The following is a 17,137-nucleotide window of genomic DNA, read 5'->3' on the forward strand; positions in this document are numbered from 1 at the left end:
AAGCTACCAGCAAAGGAGGTAGAGAAGCAACAGCCCGTGAAGTAGAAAGAAAATCAAGTCAGTACGGGCTCCTGGAAAAGTGCTTCTCTCATCTTGCTACTCCTGGCATCATCTGAGAGCCTGAAGAAATGCAGAATGGCAAGCCCCACCCCAGACCCTCTTGAGTCATAATCCGCATTTAATCAAGATCTCTGGATAATCTGGATGCACATCAAAGTTTGAGTCAGGAACCCTTGGATTTGGCAACATGGAGGTCACTGTAGATCTTGACAGACAGGGCGGACACTGTCTTGGAGCAGGGTAAAGAGGGAAGGGGAGACAGAGTGAGGTCAGCATGTGTGCAGGGGTCAGGGGAAGATGGTATGGTATGAGCCTAAGAAAGGACATGCTCTCTCTTACAACAGAAGAGAAGAAGAGAAGATACCGGATTTGCAGGTGGAAAGATAAGAGTCCCATTTAATGGCTCTTTCCATCTATTTTCTCAAAGATTGGGGGAGGAGGAAAAATGGGAGAAGGAACAGAGGGCTGGAGGTTGACAGACCCCAGAGCTGCCTGGGTGGTGACGAGGCACGGGCACTGGGAGGCCCTGTCTAAGATGCAGCCCCTCTCTCCAGGACCTCCAGCTGAGCCCCTGGAGCCCACGAGACCACTCCCCACGCTCCCCGTCCGCAGGATCCACTCACCGAGTGAGAGGAAGCACGAGCGCCAGCCCAGGCCCCCTCGGCCGCCCCTGGGGGACCGGCCATCCACACCGGGGGCCAAACCCAACATCTGTGATGGCAACTTCAACACGGTGGCACTCTTCCGAGGCGAGATGTTTGTGTTCAAGGTAGGGCCAGTCCACTGGCAACACCCAGATGGTCCCCTTCCCACTCGTTCCCCCCTTGTGGGGCAGGAGAAGACTGACGCTCTGGGGTTCAGCCTGCTTTGGGCTTGGACAGCAGCTGGCCCAGTGGCCAGGACATGGGGTCCCTTTCTGGTGCTGCCGGGTGATGTGACTTACTTCCAAGAGGGAGGCGGGTAGACTGGTGATCCTACACCTTCCCAGGGGTTAATGCTGGGGGAAAGTGCTGGAGGCCTGCTTCTGGTTAGTAACTTTGAGCAAGTCACCTCCCTTCTCTGGACCAGTCATTGGACCAGTCTCTGGACAGTCATTCCCCTCATGAAGGGTATATGAAGATCAGATGGGTGCATGGCCGTGAAGACAGCAATTTGGAGTAACGGCTGGCACTGTGGTGGCCAAGTCTGTCACCAGATCCCGCCAGAGTTAAGGGGCCAGTACTGAGGGATGCCTGATAGGAAGCTGGCCTAGGCTCCATCTCATCACTTGTCCTGCTCCTGTCACTTCAGCCATGCTCCAACCTTGGGCCAGCCTGTTTGGTGGGTGTGTTGCAGATTTTGAGACAGTGTTTGGAATGCAGGATTTCAATTAGGAAGTACCTCTGGGATCAAAATCTGGGAAGGAGGGAAAGAAGCAAGCCTGGCGGGAGAAAAGCAGCAACTAGGTCCGCTGCAGAGTTGACCACCCCCATAGGGAGTTCTAGAGCTAGAATGGCCCATCAGAGTCATCCCATATTGGGCCTCCTGCTTCATTCAGTCACTGGATGAGAAAGGGTATGACCTTGGGGGAGCTCTCTAAAGCTGAGGCCATCCCCAGAGAAGCTGGCAGTTGAAAACAGCCACTGACCACACCCTGGGCCACCAGGGCAACAGGCCCTCTGCTGAAAGCGACCTGGCCAGCATGTCTCCATCACACTGGGTGGCTGTGGGGGCTGCCCCACTCCTCTCAGGGAGTTCTCCCAGCAAGCTCTGAGTACCAAGCTAGAATCCATCAACATGGGTCAACGCCAAGCCTGCCTCTCACAGAGTAGCTCTAGGAAAGTCACTTGGCCTTCCTTAAGACTTGGACTATCTCAAATCTACTTAACAATAGATTGTGAAAGTCAAACTAAGGTTTAAAAAACTCGTTGTGAAAGTACTTTGTAAAACACCTTAAAAAAACCTTTTCTAGTTTTTGTACCATCATTTACACATGACCTTCATCCTTCTGCACTCTGATCCCCTACCGAATGGCTCCTCGGCAAGTCTAGGTTTTATCATCCCCATTCACACATGAGAAAACTGAGCTCCTGGTAGGTTATAGGCCTTGCCCAGACTACCTACCTGTACAGGCCCATGACACTAGTTGAAGAAGAGGGCTTTGATCAGACTCTTGGCCTACTGAGCTGCCATTCATTCAACACCAACTATGTGCCCCCTGCTGTTCTAGGCACTTTACCCATAATCTCTCATCTGATCCCCATTGTTACCCCATTTGTAGGTGAGGTGCTTAAAGTCTGTGCTCACAGTCATGCAGCTCTGAGTGGAGGAACCTGAATTCACACCCAGGTCTTGAAAGATTCCCACAGTTTGCTTCCCAGGGTCCTTGCCCTGCTGGGTGGAGCCAGCTGGCGAGGGGGGCGCTCTGCCCAGGCTCAGTGGCCAGCCTGGGGAGTGGCCGCTAAGGTCAGTGACTCTCTGCTGCCCTCATGTGGCCACACCAGGCCCTGCATCATCCCTTCCAGGTCCTCCACACCTCACCCCTGCACCAGGCCCGTCTCCTGTCTGTCTCATGGCCCCATGCTGTCTGTCTTGGGCAGCAAGAGCCATCAGGAGGCTTATATGAAGAGAGTTCACAGGCATCTTGTCTTCCTCACAAGGCACTGGAAGCTAGAAGCAGCAGATGGACAGACATCATGGAGAGTTGCAGGGCTGGGCCCAGGGGAAGCTTTTGGGTTACCAAGGCTTGAGCCCCAGGCCTGAGACCACTAGGTTGAGGCAGGGCCTGCCATGCTTTTCCCCCATCCCTCACCTCCAGGATCGCTGGTTCTGGCGCCTGCGCAATAACCGGGTGCAAGAGGGCTACCCGATGCAGATTGAGCAGTTCTGGAAGGGTCTGCCCGCCCGCATAGATGCAGCCTACGAAAGGGCCGACGGAAGATTTGTCTTCTTCAAAGGTAATACAGTCTGTGCTGAGAGACCTGGGACAGTTCCCTGACCTTCTCAGGACCCCCTTTTCCCATCTGTACACAGGAAGAGGTGGGGTGAGGAGCAGGTGCCCCCCGCCAAGGGCCCCTCTGGCCCTAACTAACAGAGACACTGACTTCTGACAGGGCAGATCCCTGCAGGCAGGCGAAGCACAGTCTGGGGGAATTAAGTCACGAAGAGATAGTGGAGGGTCTGTGCGCCCAAGTTGGTGGGATAACAAGGCTCAGCTACATTGGGTGGTCCAGGCACGTGAAGACCATGCAGGGCTCCATGGGAGGCCATCCCAGCAGAGGTGGTTGGGAGGAGGTCACAGAGGCTGCAGAAGCCAGGGCAGGGGGCAGGGGGAGCTAGCGTGTGTGTCCTGCTCACTCAGAGCTAGGTGGTTTCACTTCCATTATCCCGAGGTGGGCCCAGCTCCAGAAGGGTAAGAGACAGTTAGTGAGAAGTGAGGACGGCAGTCCAGGGGTAAGGGAGGGTAACAGAGTCATGGTGTGGGAATGTGCACGTCCACTGGAAGAGCTTAGACTGACTGACCACGGAGCCCCACGTCGGACAGCTGTGAGCGGTGACCTGGAAGGGACAGTGGGGGAGGGTCCTGAGGAGCCTCGGTTACGGCCGAATGCGGTCTTGACCTGTTAGAGCAATGCTGGAAGTTCACGGGACGTCTCTGAGTAGTGGAGAGCCAGGGGGCAGGTGGCAATCCAATAGGTCAGAGGTGCGGAGGCCATTTCTGAGTCAGTTGCCGGAGGGAAGGAGAGAGAGCTGACGAGGCTCGCACCAGAGAGGACTGGTGAGACCAGGGTGGGGACAGCTAAACGATGCAAAAGGCCTCATAAGAGGCGGAACATTGAGAGGAGAAGGAAAGAGAGGGGCAAAGGTGATGCTAGGGCTTCTTGTTGGGGAACTGGGCGGCAGAAAGGTGATGAGGGAGGGAGCCCTCTGTGGAGGCGATGAGGAACTCCGGGAAGCAGATGTGGAAATGCCCAGAAGCTGGGATCGGGGTTCCTGGCTCTGGGGCTCAGGTCCGATGGGAGTCGCTGTGAACCTGCAGAGTTGGGTGTCACTGGTGGAAGGTGGGGGAGTCCTCATATGTGTGAAGCCACAGGAGTGGCTGAGGACACCCCAGAGGAGAGGAGCAGGTCACCTGAGCCAACAGCGGGGTGGGGCATGGAGGCTGGGCGGCGTGGGTCCAGCTGCCCAGGATCTGTGGTGACTGGCTTCTGGCTCCCATCCTCTGCCAGGGCCAAGGGGCTTCAGTCTCCCACAGAGGACCTCAAGCAGACCTTAGCTGCTTCCTCCTGACCCTCTGGCTCTGTGAATGACTTTAGTCCTGGAAGATAGACCCGTGGCACTAGCTGCCACCTCTGGTACTGTGTGACTGGGGAAGGCTGATTCTGGGCTTCTCTTGGCTACAGGTGACAAGTACTGGGTGTTTAAGGAGGTGACGGTGGAGCCTGGGTACCCTCACAGCCTAGGAGAGCTGGGGAGCTGTCTTCCCCGAGAAGGCATCGATACAGCTCTGCGCTGGGAACCCGTGGGCAAGACCTACTTTTTCAAAGGTGAACGGTACTGGCGCTACAGCGAGGAGAGGCGGGCCACGGACCCTGGCTACCCCAAGCCCATCACTGTGTGGAAGGGCATCCCACAGGCTCCGCAGGGGGCCTTCATCAGCAAGGAAGGATGTACGTAAGAGCTTGGCGGTGTAGGGGGTGGGCTGATTTTATATGGGTCTCAACAGGGTCCATGGGCATACTCTCAGGGTACCCAGATTTGAGAAAGGTGCTGCTGATGGTAAAGACAACGGCCTCATGCCTACCCCTTTCTCTTCCCAGCTACCAAGTCACACCTCTCATCCGCAGGGATGACTCACATTTTATGTTTCCACAGACTGACTTCGCCCCTTTGGATAGCATCTCTCAAATAGTGGTCCTCAGATGTATTCTAGGGGTTCCTCGAGTTTTCAGATCTGAAAAGCAATGATGGATACGGGTGCTTTCAAAGGTGCTTGTGTAATAAGGCTTGAGGGCAGGCCAATGGAAAGAAAAGCCTTTTATATTTATGAGACATCTCCAAAGCTCCTCCTGGAGGCCAGGCTGGGAGCTCCCCATCAGACTAGGAGCTTCTCACGAGGAGGGACTGGGTGTTGCCCAGTGCAGAGTGGGAGTCCATGGATGTTTGTTCCATAACTTTCCTCTGATCTGGGACTCAGGAGCCTGGCTGGCTTCCTGTCCCACCTCCACCACTTCCTAGGAGTTTGGGCAAAACATCTGTTTTCCCAGCATCCTCATCTATCAAATGGGGATAATAATGGTACCTACCTCGTTGGCATTTCTTAAGAATTAAATAAGATAAATTAAGGGGAGTACTTAGACACACACCTAGTACATGGTCCCTGCCCTGTGCGTGCTAGCTGTTGTCATCACTGCCATCATCAACTTCTGGTTGGCGTGTCTTATGTTACGTAGAATGGCAGGAGTCATTCAGTTACTCTACACTAATTACTGAGCGTCAGCCTGCGTGGGAGAGCTGGGGAAGGAGCAGGAAACAAGCCTTGCATTGCATCCCTGGCTCCCAGTCTAGAGGCAGAAAACAGCTAAGGTGGCAACAAAAGCTCTAAGGGAAGGGAATGCGGAGGGAAAGCTGGGGGTTTGGAGGAAGGGCTCTCCAAGGAGATGTCACTGGTAAGAAAGCCAAAAGTCTCAGGGGCAGAGCTGCTACTTGGTGCCTCTCCTGTGTACCTGATGCTTTACACACGTGGTCTCGCTTTTTGGGAGCCTCAGAGACAGGTGACATCAAGGACTTTGGCCAATGAAAGTCCCAGGGTGTGGGGGGAGGGGGGCTGGCCAATAGGAGAGCCTGAATGAGTTGCTTTGTTGTCTCTAGACTGGCTGGGCCCTGAGGATGTTGTGGCTGCCCAGCACAGCAGCCCACCCCCCCACCTTTCTTTCCAGGCCCTTCCCCAGCAGGGTCCCAGAGACCCTGCCTCTGTGTTGTGATGTGTGACAAGCCAAAGAAAACCCATGATAACTGTGACAAAGTGGTGTCTGCTGTCAACAAAAGGAGAAGTCTTGCTCCCCACCCCCCCTTGCCTTAGGCTGGAGCTGGGCTGAGGCTCCAGAGCTAAGAAGGCACTTGTCCAAGCCATAGTTACTCACCAGTGTGAAGGGGGGTGCTGGTGAAAGGCAAATGTGCTGGTGCTGTGACCCAAAGCTAAGGCAGAGAGGGGCAAACTGGGACTTACCACTTAAAGCCCCTCAGTGGCTTCCCAGCACCTCTGAGATGACGGTCTGGGCGGCCCCAGGTCCTGGGCACACCTCTCTGCAACTGTATGGGTCATACTCCGTGGCCCTGCCACACTGTGTGCAGAGTGTGTGAGCACTGTCCTCTCCCCACCTCCAGGCCTTGCTACGTGCTGCTCCCACCCCTCCTTCAGAGCTCCTCTTGGACTCCAGGGTGGGAGAGGTCCCCTTCCTCCATGCTGCCCTCTCGCCATGGGTCAGAGCAGGTGCAGGGAGGGAAGCGTCAGGGACTGATGCTGGGCCCTGTTTCTGCAGATTACACCTACTTCTACAAGGGCCGGGACTACTGGAAGTTTGACAACCAGAAACTGAGCGTGGAGCCAGGCTACCCACGCAACATCCTGCGTGACTGGATGGGCTGCAACCAGAAGGAGGTGGAGCGGCGGAAGGAGCGGCGGCTGCCCCAGGACGATGTGGACATCATGGTGACTATCAACGACGTCCCAGGCTCTGTGAATGCCGTGGCTGTGGTCATCCCCTGCATCCTCTCCCTCTGCATCCTGGTGCTGGTCTACACCATCTTCCAGTTCAAGAACAAGGCAGGCCCTCAGCCTGTCACCTACTATAAGCGGCCAGTCCAGGAGTGGGTGTGAGCAGCCCAGAGCCCTCTCCGTCCACTCGGTCTGGCCAGCCAGGCCCTTCCTCATCAGGGTCTGAGGGGCAGCTCTGGCCACTGCCCACGGGGGCCAGCAGGGCCCCAGGCCAGGGGTCATGCAGCTGAAGTGGTAGGTACATTGGCCTAGGCTGAGCGTGGGGCAGGGAGTGGTGGTGGCTGTGCCCCAGGGTGGGTGTCTGGCACCCAGCTGCCAGCCTTCTGTCCTGGGTAAACTGCTCCCTACCCAAGGGAATAGGCCAGGCCCCATCAGGAGGCAGGGACCATGCCAGGAGGAGGCCCTGTGGTCACTGAATCCTGTGGTATCAATGAGGCACCACAGCTCCGTTCCTGGCTGGGCCCAGCACCTTCCTGTGGAAGCCAGCACTAGCACTCTCAGCCCCACCTGGGAGATGCCACCGATCCCGGTCCCCCTTTGCCAACACCTGCTGGTCAGATGTCCCCCCCCCACCCCTACTCCCACCCCACTGTCCTCCAAGGCTACAAGACCCCTGCTGCAAACACGGTGGGCAACAAGCCTGGGTTTCCCCTGCTGGCATTCAGCAGATCCCTCAGGAAACCTGCTCCAGGCATCAGGGTCTCCTCTGAGACCTAGGATTTAGGGTCACATGTTGCAGGCAGTGTTGTGGCCCAGCTGGGTCTGACAAGGACCCAGCTGTCATGTCGTGAATATTTAAATGTCCTGTCACTACTGTTTTAAAAGTCCCATTCTGCAAAGGCTGCTTGAGGCGTTAGGTGAATTAGAGATGACTTATCTTGGTGATGAGGCCAGCGTGGCCGGCCCTTCCCCAGGAGATAAGGACCAAGGTGCTGCTAAGGCCACTCTAGTGCCCAGACACCCCAAGAGCTGGATTCAGCTCATGAGGCTAACGGGCTGGGGCAGGAGCTGACCCTGTTTCTGGAGGCTGATCTGAGTTGTGAACACCCTCCACTTCCCTGTCCCTCTTCCCTGCTCCCCTAGTCCCTGGCCCTGTTGCTTACAGTCTGGGGCTCAGCCCGACTAGTTAGGTGTGGTCTGGGGCTCAGTCTGACTAATTGGGTGCGCAGAAAAGGCTCCAGGCCAACATTCTTGTGGTTTGGAGTAACATGCCCAGGGGAGCCTTCTGAAGTGTTCAGAGCCCACACCCCTAGCTACCTTGAGGCCAACTCGATCTCTCAGCCTGGAAGCAGTGTTTATACAAGCTTGGCCCTTGCTAACCCAGCTCACTGGGCCCATCTTCCTGCACTGCTCCTTGGAAAAGGGCATCCCCAACTGGTAGCAGTCCCACTGCTAGGGGCCAACCCTTCACTGTCTGGCAGGACTCCTAGGTCTCAGCTTGCCTCTCTCCAACCCAGTGGAGACAGCCCCCTTTGTCACTGAAGAGCCCCAGGAAAGACCCATGGGTTCAGTGGTGCCCACTGGCTCTCTGCCAAAGCCAAAAGGAGGTATCAGTCCTCAGGGTGCTGGCAGAGCCTCAGATGCCATCCTGGCCCTCTGAGCCTGCATGGGCCTTGCCCCTACCCTGTGGCCTCTGAGCTTTGGGTTGGCTTAACCTGTAGCAGGCAGGGACTACTATTGCCCTGGGAGCTGTCTTGAGCAAAATCTCTCTTGTCCCAGAGGCACCTATGTGGGTCCACTGTGTTCCCTGTCATCATCCTTCTGTTTTTTCTCATTTTGGCCAAGGGCGGGCTCCCTGGGGCGGGTGGGGAACAACTGCAGAGGTATTAGCAATTCATAGGTTTGTATAGTGTTTTATACTTTGCAAAGCACTTTATTAGCTCATACCTGTCCACTCACATGAAACTCGTGTAGGCCCTGGGAAGCCTAGGTTACCTCTCACCGTGCCCTCAAATGAAGCACAGAGAGGTTGTTTCTCACCCAGGCCATCATCCGGTGGGCTGGCTGAGTCTTGGGTCCCCACCTATGGACGCCTCTAGGGTCCAAGATGAGATCAGAAGGGTCTCTTTTATCCATCTGTTCCTGGCCTCCCTTCTCCCCTTCTAGGTCCCCCTCCACTCCTCAGGTTGGTGCTCTCACTTCTTGAAAGCTCTAGGCTCCCCAGGCTCCCCATTGGCTCCTGGTACTACCGAGGCCAGCTGAGAAAGAGCAGGAGATGGAGGCAGGCAGAGCAGGCTGCAGACGTGAGGGATGCAGGGCCAGGCCCAGAGAGGGCTCAGCCTGGAGGCTTCCAATCTCGGATTCTCCTGTCTTGTGGTCATCTGTTTGTCCATCACCCCAGGACAGGGCAGACAGACAGAGGGGCACAGCACTGGGGACCCCAGAGCCCAGCTTCCCTCGGCCTGGGGAACATCACAGCATTTCAGTGTCGGTCACATTTTAAACTGATCAGCCTTTGTATAATGTTTTTTAAATCATTTCTAAATAAAACAAAAATACAGAGTGTGTTGTTTCCCTGGGATTTAGGAACAAGGATCAGGTTCTGGGAGTGGCCTTAAGAAGCTTCTGGGAGAAGGGGAACAAGGTGCTTTGGGGTGTCTGGGAACTGTCCCATGCATCTCATCTCCCAGCCCAGCAATCAGATGTCTCCTCTCTCCAAAAGGCTGGCCCTGTAGGCCCAAGGTTACTGGGGTTCCCGGAACACAGCCTGATAATGCCTCAATAGGATCCAGGACGACAGAGCAACTTCCCCTAGGAAGGGCACCGGGAGGGTCACTGTGGCTAGATCTTCTCTGAAGGCAAGGCACGTGGTGCCATAACCAAAGACAAAAGCAAAAGCCAGGTTCTCAGCAATAAAGGACAGAAGACAGGAGGTCAGGTCAGCAGTCTTGGGGTTTTACCAGGAGTCCTGGCCTGGTTTGGGAAATCAGTGCTGGGGAGGGCTGCCCCAGGACCCAGACTGCTGAAGCTACGGGGAGGGGTGAGCACGAAGGTTTGAGCTGGTTTGGGTTCAGGCTGATAAGCGAACAAATTTGGGGGTAGCTTAGAGGCAAGCCGGTGCCCCATCCATGGTCCTCCGTGACCTCCTCAACTCTCCGAGCGTCTCCTGGGCACCGGGGGTAGAAAGAGACCACGAGAGACGAACCAGGTGAGGCGAACAGAACGACAGTTGGCGGCAGGCGGTAACTGCGGAGGGTGGCTTGTCAGTACCAGGAGGTGCAGGCGATGAGGAAGCGCACATCGTCCAGCGGCCCCCAGGGACCGGGTTCTGGCGGGGGCCGCTCAGGGGCCTCGGGCGCCCGGGGCTGGGGTTGGGGTTGGGGCTGGGGCTGGGGCTGCACCTGCTCCGCGGCGCCCTGGCCGCCGCTCAGCCGAGAGCCCATGGTCTGCAAAGAGAGGCCGTCAGGCGTGGGCCGGCCGCACGCCACCCCGTCTCCCCGCCCCGCTCCAGCCCAGCCCTGCCCTCACCTCGCGCCAGGGGAGCCGCGGGTGTCCGGGATCCCAGCTCCCGGGCCGGCGACGGCGCTCCGCAGGCAGCGTAGCTACGCCGGAGGGGCTGGCGCCGTGGCGTCATCGCGCGCACCGGCCCCGCCCTCAGGCCGCTGCTACACACCCTGGGGGCGGACCTGACAGATACAACCCCACCCACCAGCCCCCGGCCAATGCGGCTCCAGCGTCCCAGGGCCCCGCCCCACACACCGCCCGGAGACACAAGTGACTCCTCCTCCCGACGCTTCCCACACCCACTGGAGCTACGGAGGGCAGCTGTTTCGCAGATGGTGGCAGCCAGCACCGCAACCTCCGTCCACCTCGGTCCAAGGAGACAAGATTGCCGTGTGGCCCGTTGCTCCAGACCCCTTACACGTTCTCATACCAGATTCTCACCCCTTGAAGCCCATAAGTATGAGGCTGAAGTTGTGTGGAAAATGCGAGAACTGCAGTAGAGAGAATGCTTCTTCTTCTTGCCCTGGGAGGAATCCACCCATCCTGATCATGGTGGGAGGGTGGTGGGTGATTGCGAAACTGAAGTGTGTGTGTGCATCCTACCCATTTCCCCCCAGAAGAGTGCTAGCGAAGGAGGGTTGCAGGCGGAGGCTCCCAAACAATACATTTGAGAATAGCAAGAGGCAGCTGCCCTTTAATGGAAGTGGTACAGCAAACAGAGCAGTCAGTCAGGAGCCCTTAAGGCCTGACAGACAGCACAACATGGCAGATTTTTGCAGTAACTGTAGATTCAGGAGATGGGCACAGGTGAAAAACTGGGCATACAGCCACTCAGTCCCAATGAGCTCTCTGCCAACTCCCGGCCAGCATCCAGAACAAACTGGGTGGAGCATGGAGGGAGCCGAAGTCCAGAGCCAAGAGCCCACAGAACAGCATGGAAGGTGACTCAGGTGAGACTAAGGAGAGAAGAGGGAATACTGTCAGTAGGTTCTTCTCAGAGTGCACCTCACCCTTTATTAAGACACTACCTCCACCCTTACCCCTTTGTTCCAGCTCAGCCCCGAAAAGCCACACTCAGAGTCCCACCCTGCTGCCCGGCCCAGATTAGACTGCTTCCTTGAGTCACAATCCAGTCCAGATCCCTCAGAGCTTAAAACCTAAAAGTAACTCCTTCCCCACTCAACTCAGTAATTTAATCAAACTTATCAATCATAAACCAGAACCTCAGAGGTCAAGTCCAACAAACATCAGAAAAGGGAGTAAGAGGATTCAAAATAGAAGGGACATGCCCAGACCTCAAATCCCCCAGTGACAGGAATAGGGCCAGAACATTCTTCCTGGAGGTAATAATCACACATAAAATTATAAAACTAGAGTACGTATTTCTAATCACCTACCTGACCCCATCATTATGAGCGCTCATGGGTACCTCAAATCAGTGGGTGCAAAACCAAAAGAAGCCAGTAAGTTTTAGCTCTTCCTTTCTAATACCACATCTTTATCTAACTGCATGACTTAGGACCACTATATGCTGACACGTGCTGGGGACTGTGAGCAAATTCTGCCTGGCTTTAAGAGCAATTTCTAAAGCTTCACCATTAAATAGAACATTTGCTGTAGTTTTTTGGTAGGTATCAATGATCCGGTTGCAGGGGCACCTAGGTGGCTCAGTGGGTTAAGCATCTGCCTTCGGCTCAGGTCATGGTCCCAATGGTCCCAGGGTCCTGGGATCGAACCCCCATATCCGGCTCTCTGCTCAGCAGGGAGCCTGCTTCCTCGTCTCTCTCTGCCTGCCTCTCTGCCTACTTGTGATCTCTGTCTGTCAAATAAATAAATAAATAATCTTAAAAAAAAAAAATCAGGTTGCAGAAATGTCTTTCTGTTCTTAGGCTGCTAAGAGGTTTTAAGTTTTGTTCTTTAATGAAATGATTGCGTACCCACTGTTTTCTTTTTAAGATTATATGTTCCACAAGGGCAGGGAGCATGTATTTTATTCATTACCACATCATGACTGTCTGGCATAGCAGATGTTCAAAAAGAAGTTATTGAACAAATGACAAATCCACTGATACCACCTTCCCATTTCAACTGACCCTTTCAGCTGCTCTCCCAATGACAGTTCCCCATCAGAATCATCCAGAGAAACTTATTAAAATAAACCACACATGGCTGGGTCTCACTCCAGACCTAGGCAATCAGTGAGTGAAGGGTGATGCCAAGAATCTACATCAACAAGCATTGCAACATAGATTCAAGGTCAAAATCACAGGCCCACAGTCAAAACTTCTTGATGCAAGCATTCACGTCCTTGTCTTTCCCTTGCCCACTCCACACTTTCCCACTCAGGGTCTGTCTCAAGTGCTTCCCCACTCCATCTCTGCCTATTCAAATACCGACTCCTTCCCCTGGGGACCAGACTACATGATGTGTCCTCCACAAAAACCTTCCTGGATAACAGAGTGTCTCACTGGAGTTTCCTAAGCCACTTCGGGAACAGGGCTCAGTGCACATCAGGTGAATGAATGAATGAAGAAGGGAGAATGAAGGATAATTTTGCCTGTTAGGTAATGGGTCTGTAACTGAGTGCTTGCTCTACTATGGGGTTCCTATTCTCATACAGATTCCTGTGATACTTGGGGGTGGCATGCTTTGAGAAGAATCCTCCAGGAAGGGTGACTGCCCACGCCTGCTGCTTTTCCAAAGAAAAATGATTCCAGAGCCTCACACCCCAGACTCTCCAGGGTTAGGGCCCAAGAACCTGCTTTTTCCTTAAGCCCACAAAAATCCAGACGACTGCAATTTTGATGCAACCCCACCCCAACAGGCCCCCTAGGAATCTCCTCAGTTCCTAAGAGCAGCTTCCCTTCCTTCCCTCTGTAGACCGCTCTTTCTGTCTCAGACTCTGGGCTGCAGGCTGAGAACACAGACACACAAGCAGCCAGACAACAAAACAACGTGGTGAGAAAATAAGACGGCCCCGAGGGAAGCTTTGTGAGCTGAGCCTTCAGAGATGGTGATGATATTCAGGCAATGCTTACTGCCTGTGGCCTGGGACCCCTCAGCAGCGCTGCAGGTGTGCCCTCCCACATAAGGAGAACCTACCGGTACGAACAGAGTGCGACTCCCATTCTTGGTGGCATCTCCTCCTACCCTCCAAAGGCAGAAGAGAGGCCCATGTACCTGTCAATGAGGGAGTCCCGCATGCTGGTAGCGATGGTGCTCGGCTGGGCTTCGTTCAGCTTGAAGACGCTCTCCACCACGGACAGCTCTGTGCTGGTTGTGTCCAGGCCACAGAAGGCACACCAGTCGTTCACCACCATCCCAGCGGCAATCACCTCGCTGCCTCGGTTCACGGTGCCCGCCTGCCAAGGGATGGCTCAGTGTGTCTCATGCCCCCAAAAGCCCAAGTCCTGCCACTCCCCGCTAAGGACGTTCCCCAAATCCCGCTCCCCGCCCTGCAAACCCAACTGCTAACTGGGACGGGTAGTAACTCCGATCCTTTACATAGGGCAACGGAGCTGCCTCAGCTGGAGACAGAGGTCAGAGAAAGGAACGCTTACCACAAGGGGGACCTGAAGAAGAGAGGACAGCTCATCCTGGTCTTCAATTGAAGTCTTGGGATGTACCAGGCCTCCCTGATTGCTGAAGACAGAGTAGCTTCCTACGAGCACCTGGTCGGCCACTGTCTGTCTGAAGACTTCCACCTTGAGCACATCAGCCAGGATTTCTTCTGTTTCCTGTTAGCCAAAGGCAAGGTACTCAGCCCAGAACCTGCAGGTCAAGGAAACCCAGGGCCCTCCATGCCCAGAACCACCCCGGGGCTGGGCTCCGTAAGCCCCTCATTCCTCTGCTACGTAGTTGCGTATGGAAGCTTCAAGGCCCGCTCGGGAGCCCCTAGTATGTGTGAATGCCCTGAGTAGACAGGCTGGTCTCCAAATCACTGTCTCTCTTCTAACCCATACTCAAAAGTTCAACTGTCAATCATCCCTCCTGGTACTGGCTGCGGGACGGGATGTGACCATCTCCCTGATTCTGAAGGATTAATTCCCTCTTCAGCTTCTTTCTTGCACTGACCACACCACGGAAGGCCCCATTAATGCCTAGCATGTCAGGCACGAATGAGTGCGTAACATGCTAGAGCCCAAGTATAAAAAGAACCCACAAAAGATACCCCTAAGTCCTGGCAAGACCAGCGACTAACCAACCACTGACTAGGCTGGTCCTGTGACTCCCGGGCCAAATCAGGGTACCTTACCCTGTCCAGGTCTGGGTGAACCAAGGCCACGTAGTCGTTGCAAGTGGTGACATTGCCCAGGGCTGAGAGCCGCTCCTCTACCCTCCGGATCTGCACCGAGTCTGGGAGGCAGTTGCGAATGTGCTGCAGTTCCTGGTCGGTGGTATTGTTGGGCACCAGGAGACCGTGTCTGTTCCCTAGAGAGACCCAAATTAAGAGGTGGGACAAGAACGGACCACAAATCCACAGGATGCCTGCTATGCTCTAGGGGCTGAAGACATAATCCAGTCCAGTTAGCTTCCCCAAGAAGCTTTAGGTCCAGCCCCCGGCCCACCAACCTATTGATCCATACAACACCCAGGGGGGGACCAGAAGTCCCACTGGGCGGGCCAGAGATAGCCCAGGAATCTGTCCCAACACACCCCATCCACTTTGCCATCATCAACCAGGGGAGACCAGGACTAGAAAGAGGAACTCTTGGTGTTGTGTATTTTGCTACTTAAAAACTGAGGTAATACTACACACTTACCAGAAGGCTAAAATTTTTTTAAAAATGTCAACACCACAGGTTGGCAAAGATATATGGAACAACCAACAGGAGTGTAAATTGCTCGACCACTTCAGATAATTATCTGGCATCACCTGGTACATATATTCACATACCCTGTGACCCAAGCATTCCTCTCCTAGGTATTATATATCCAAGAGAAACATGTCCACTTGTTCAGTGAAAGCCAGAGCAACACTATTCGTAATAAAACTAACCAGAAACTACCCAAATGCCTACTGTCAACACAATGGTTGAATATATTGTGTTATATACCGATACAAAATGCAGTAAGAATGAACTACAATTATATTGTAACAACCATAACTAAACTTCCACCTACTACAGCTAGAACACAACTCTGAACTTCTGAACTCTGAGTTACCACACATTATCAAAAAAAAAAAAAAAAAAACACCAAGTATCAAGTCCAAAGTTCATGACTAGGGATGAGAGTGTTTGGCCTGAATAAGAAAATACTTAGAGGCCAGGATCATCAGGCTTATGATAAAAAAATAATAAAAGAACAAATTCCTATATGCCTCCAGTGAAAAGAACTAGCAAGAAGAGGTGATGGTAAAGAAATAAGGGGCGACAATGAGACAGATACAGCTCAAAGAAATGACCAATGGCCAGACTCAACAGTGATGGGAAGTAGGGGAGTAGGATGGGGATGCCACTCAGAGACATGGTAGAGGATTTACCATTTAAATGGGTAACTGAACAGGATGACCCAGAATTTTAGCTTGTAATTTTATAGTGGTAGAACTGGATCCTCATAGAGAGGAAGCAACATGCCCAGAGTCAGTGGCAAGGGAGAGATGACATTTCAATTTCTCTCACACTAGGTGTGGAACCTGGTGAGTCACTGGGATTCTTTGGATCTTAGCTTCATCATTAATCCGATTAGGCAATAATGCCTACCTGCCAGGGTCTTGGTGAAGGAGGAAAGAAATCAAGTGTAAGAGTGAAAGCACTTCGTGTTATTTGTGATCCTATAGATCCTGAAGCCTTCTCCAGTGTCAGATCTGCTGACACTAAATGGGTCCGGCCCAGGCCTGAGAGATTCTCTCGTCTCTGAAGAAAATGGATGAAAGCCTGGAAAATCCAAGGGTCACTTGGGCTTCCCTCCGAGGCTACAATTAAAGCCTCTGGTCGGCTCCACTCCCTCGCTCCGCGTCTTCCACCAGGCTTACCCACACACATGCGGCCGATGATGCGGCAGCCGGCGATGGACGCGTGCACCACGGGGATGGTATCGGCGAGCTCACCCTCGAACACACTGTAGGAACATGGACTCGGTGGTTACGGGGCTCAGGGGCGTGAGCCCTCACTCTGCCAGAGCCCCCGACTCCCAGAACCCTCCCCGCCATGCAGCCACGCCACTGCCCGCGGATCCGGGGCTCCCGCCGCACCTGTAGAAGTTCTCGGACCCTCCAATGGCCACTAGGCAGTAGGTGTTGGTGAGTTTGGCAAAGCAGCCGATCTCACAGTTGTTCTCGAAAGACGCTCGGACCGCCATGAGGCCTAAGGGCTGCGGGAGCGGGAGTTCAGGGCCCGCAGATCCTCTCCCGGCCCCTGGGTCCCGGTTCGCGGGCCTCGGCCCCTCAAGCCCCGCTGCGACCACGCCCCTTTCGGCCCCTCAAACCTCGGGTCCCGCCCACTGGGCCCCTCTAGACTCTCTAGCCTCGAATCCTCCGGCTCCTACCACTAACGATGCCGGGATGCCGGGATGCCGGGATCCTGGATCTGTCCCTTCCGATGTCCTTCCGCACGGGCTCACCAATCCACCACTACCTCCGCACGCGGCAAAGGAGTCCACTCGGCCTTAAGTAGGTTTCCGTTTCCGCCTCCGCCCAGGGAGACTTCCGGGAACGCTCGGCGCACCCAGCCACGCAGGCGGCCACCGTAGCTCCACCCCGTGGGAGGACTCCAGGGTTGCGATTGGTCAGGTCTGTACCCCACCTGGCCCCGCCCCAAGCGTGCTCTCATTCATCTATCCATCCATCCATCCATCCAATCATTCATTCATTCATTCATTCATTCATTCATTCATTCATTCAGGAGTTTTTTAGGAGATGCAATTGATTGAGAC

General features: G+C 54.5%; 4 protein-coding genes across 7 annotated transcripts in view; 1 reads left to right on the top strand and 3 right to left on the bottom strand.

The window, feature by feature from the left end:
- Positions 1-9,321, top strand: part of MMP24 (matrix metallopeptidase 24) — a 43,020-nt gene extending 33,699 nt beyond the window's left edge. The window contains exons 6-9 of the mRNA XM_082746161.1: positions 615-829; positions 2,858-2,996; positions 4,443-4,709; positions 6,582-9,321. Coding sequence (XP_082602287.1) covers positions 615-829; positions 2,858-2,996; positions 4,443-4,709; positions 6,582-6,919 — 959 coding nt within the window. The 3' untranslated portion in view covers positions 6,920-9,321. The remainder of the gene's footprint in view (positions 1-614; positions 830-2,857; positions 2,997-4,442; positions 4,710-6,581) is intronic.
- TRPC4AP (transient receptor potential cation channel subfamily C member 4 associated protein) overlaps positions 1-17,137 on the bottom strand; it is a 265,655-nt gene that overhangs the window by 172,824 nt on the left and 75,694 nt on the right. The window lies entirely within an intron of this gene.
- Positions 8,670-10,420, bottom strand: MMP24OS (MMP24 opposite strand). The gene is made up of 2 exons (XM_082746183.1): positions 10,286-10,420; positions 8,670-10,203 (listed from the first exon to the last, which is right to left on the bottom strand). Exon 2 carries the CDS (start codon positions 10,198-10,200, stop codon positions 10,021-10,023), a length of 180 nt encoding a protein of 59 aa, XP_082602309.1. The 5' UTR covers positions 10,201-10,203; positions 10,286-10,420; the 3' UTR covers positions 8,670-10,020.
- On the bottom strand, positions 10,931-16,958 carry EIF6 (eukaryotic translation initiation factor 6). Of its 4 annotated transcripts, none has more exons than XM_082746172.1 (7): positions 16,840-16,958; positions 16,458-16,576; positions 16,239-16,324; positions 14,517-14,692; positions 13,822-13,998; positions 13,442-13,623; positions 10,931-11,217 (listed from the first exon to the last, which is right to left on the bottom strand). In XM_082746172.1, the coding sequence occupies exons 2-7, from the start codon at positions 16,562-16,564 to the stop codon at positions 11,208-11,210; spliced, it is 738 nt and encodes a 245-aa protein (XP_082602298.1). In that variant the 5' UTR covers positions 16,565-16,576; positions 16,840-16,958; the 3' UTR covers positions 10,931-11,207. The 4 variants fall into 4 exon arrangements, with proteins under 4 accessions (XP_082602298.1, XP_082602296.1, XP_082602297.1 ...); XM_082746170.1 differs by having other exon boundaries at positions 16,826-16,958; XM_082746171.1 differs by having other exon boundaries at positions 16,837-16,947.

The sequence above is a fragment of the Mustela nivalis genome (genome assembly GCF_964662115.1).
Source record: "Mustela nivalis genome assembly, chromosome: 8".
NCBI classification, from domain to species: Eukaryota; Metazoa; Chordata; class Mammalia; order Carnivora; family Mustelidae; genus Mustela; species Mustela nivalis.

Bases quoted from the DNA above. Each gene is read 5' to 3' on its own strand.
- EIF6 (XM_082746172.1), bottom strand. From the start codon at position 16,564: ATGGCGGTCCGAGCGTCTTTCGAGAACAACTGTGAGATCGGCTGCTTT. The intron at 16,325-16,457 runs GTGCGGCGGGAG...ATGTTCCTACAG, and splicing joins GGGTCCGAGAACTTCTACAG to TGTGTTCGAGGGTGAGCTCG. The intron at 14,693-16,238 runs GTAAGCCTGGTG...GGGTCTCTCTAG, and splicing joins CATCGGCCGCATGTGTGTGG to GGAACAGACACGGTCTCCTG.
- MMP24OS (XM_082746183.1), bottom strand. From the start codon at position 10,200: ATGGGCTCTCGGCTGAGCGGCGGCCAGGGCGCCGCGGAGCAGGTGCAG.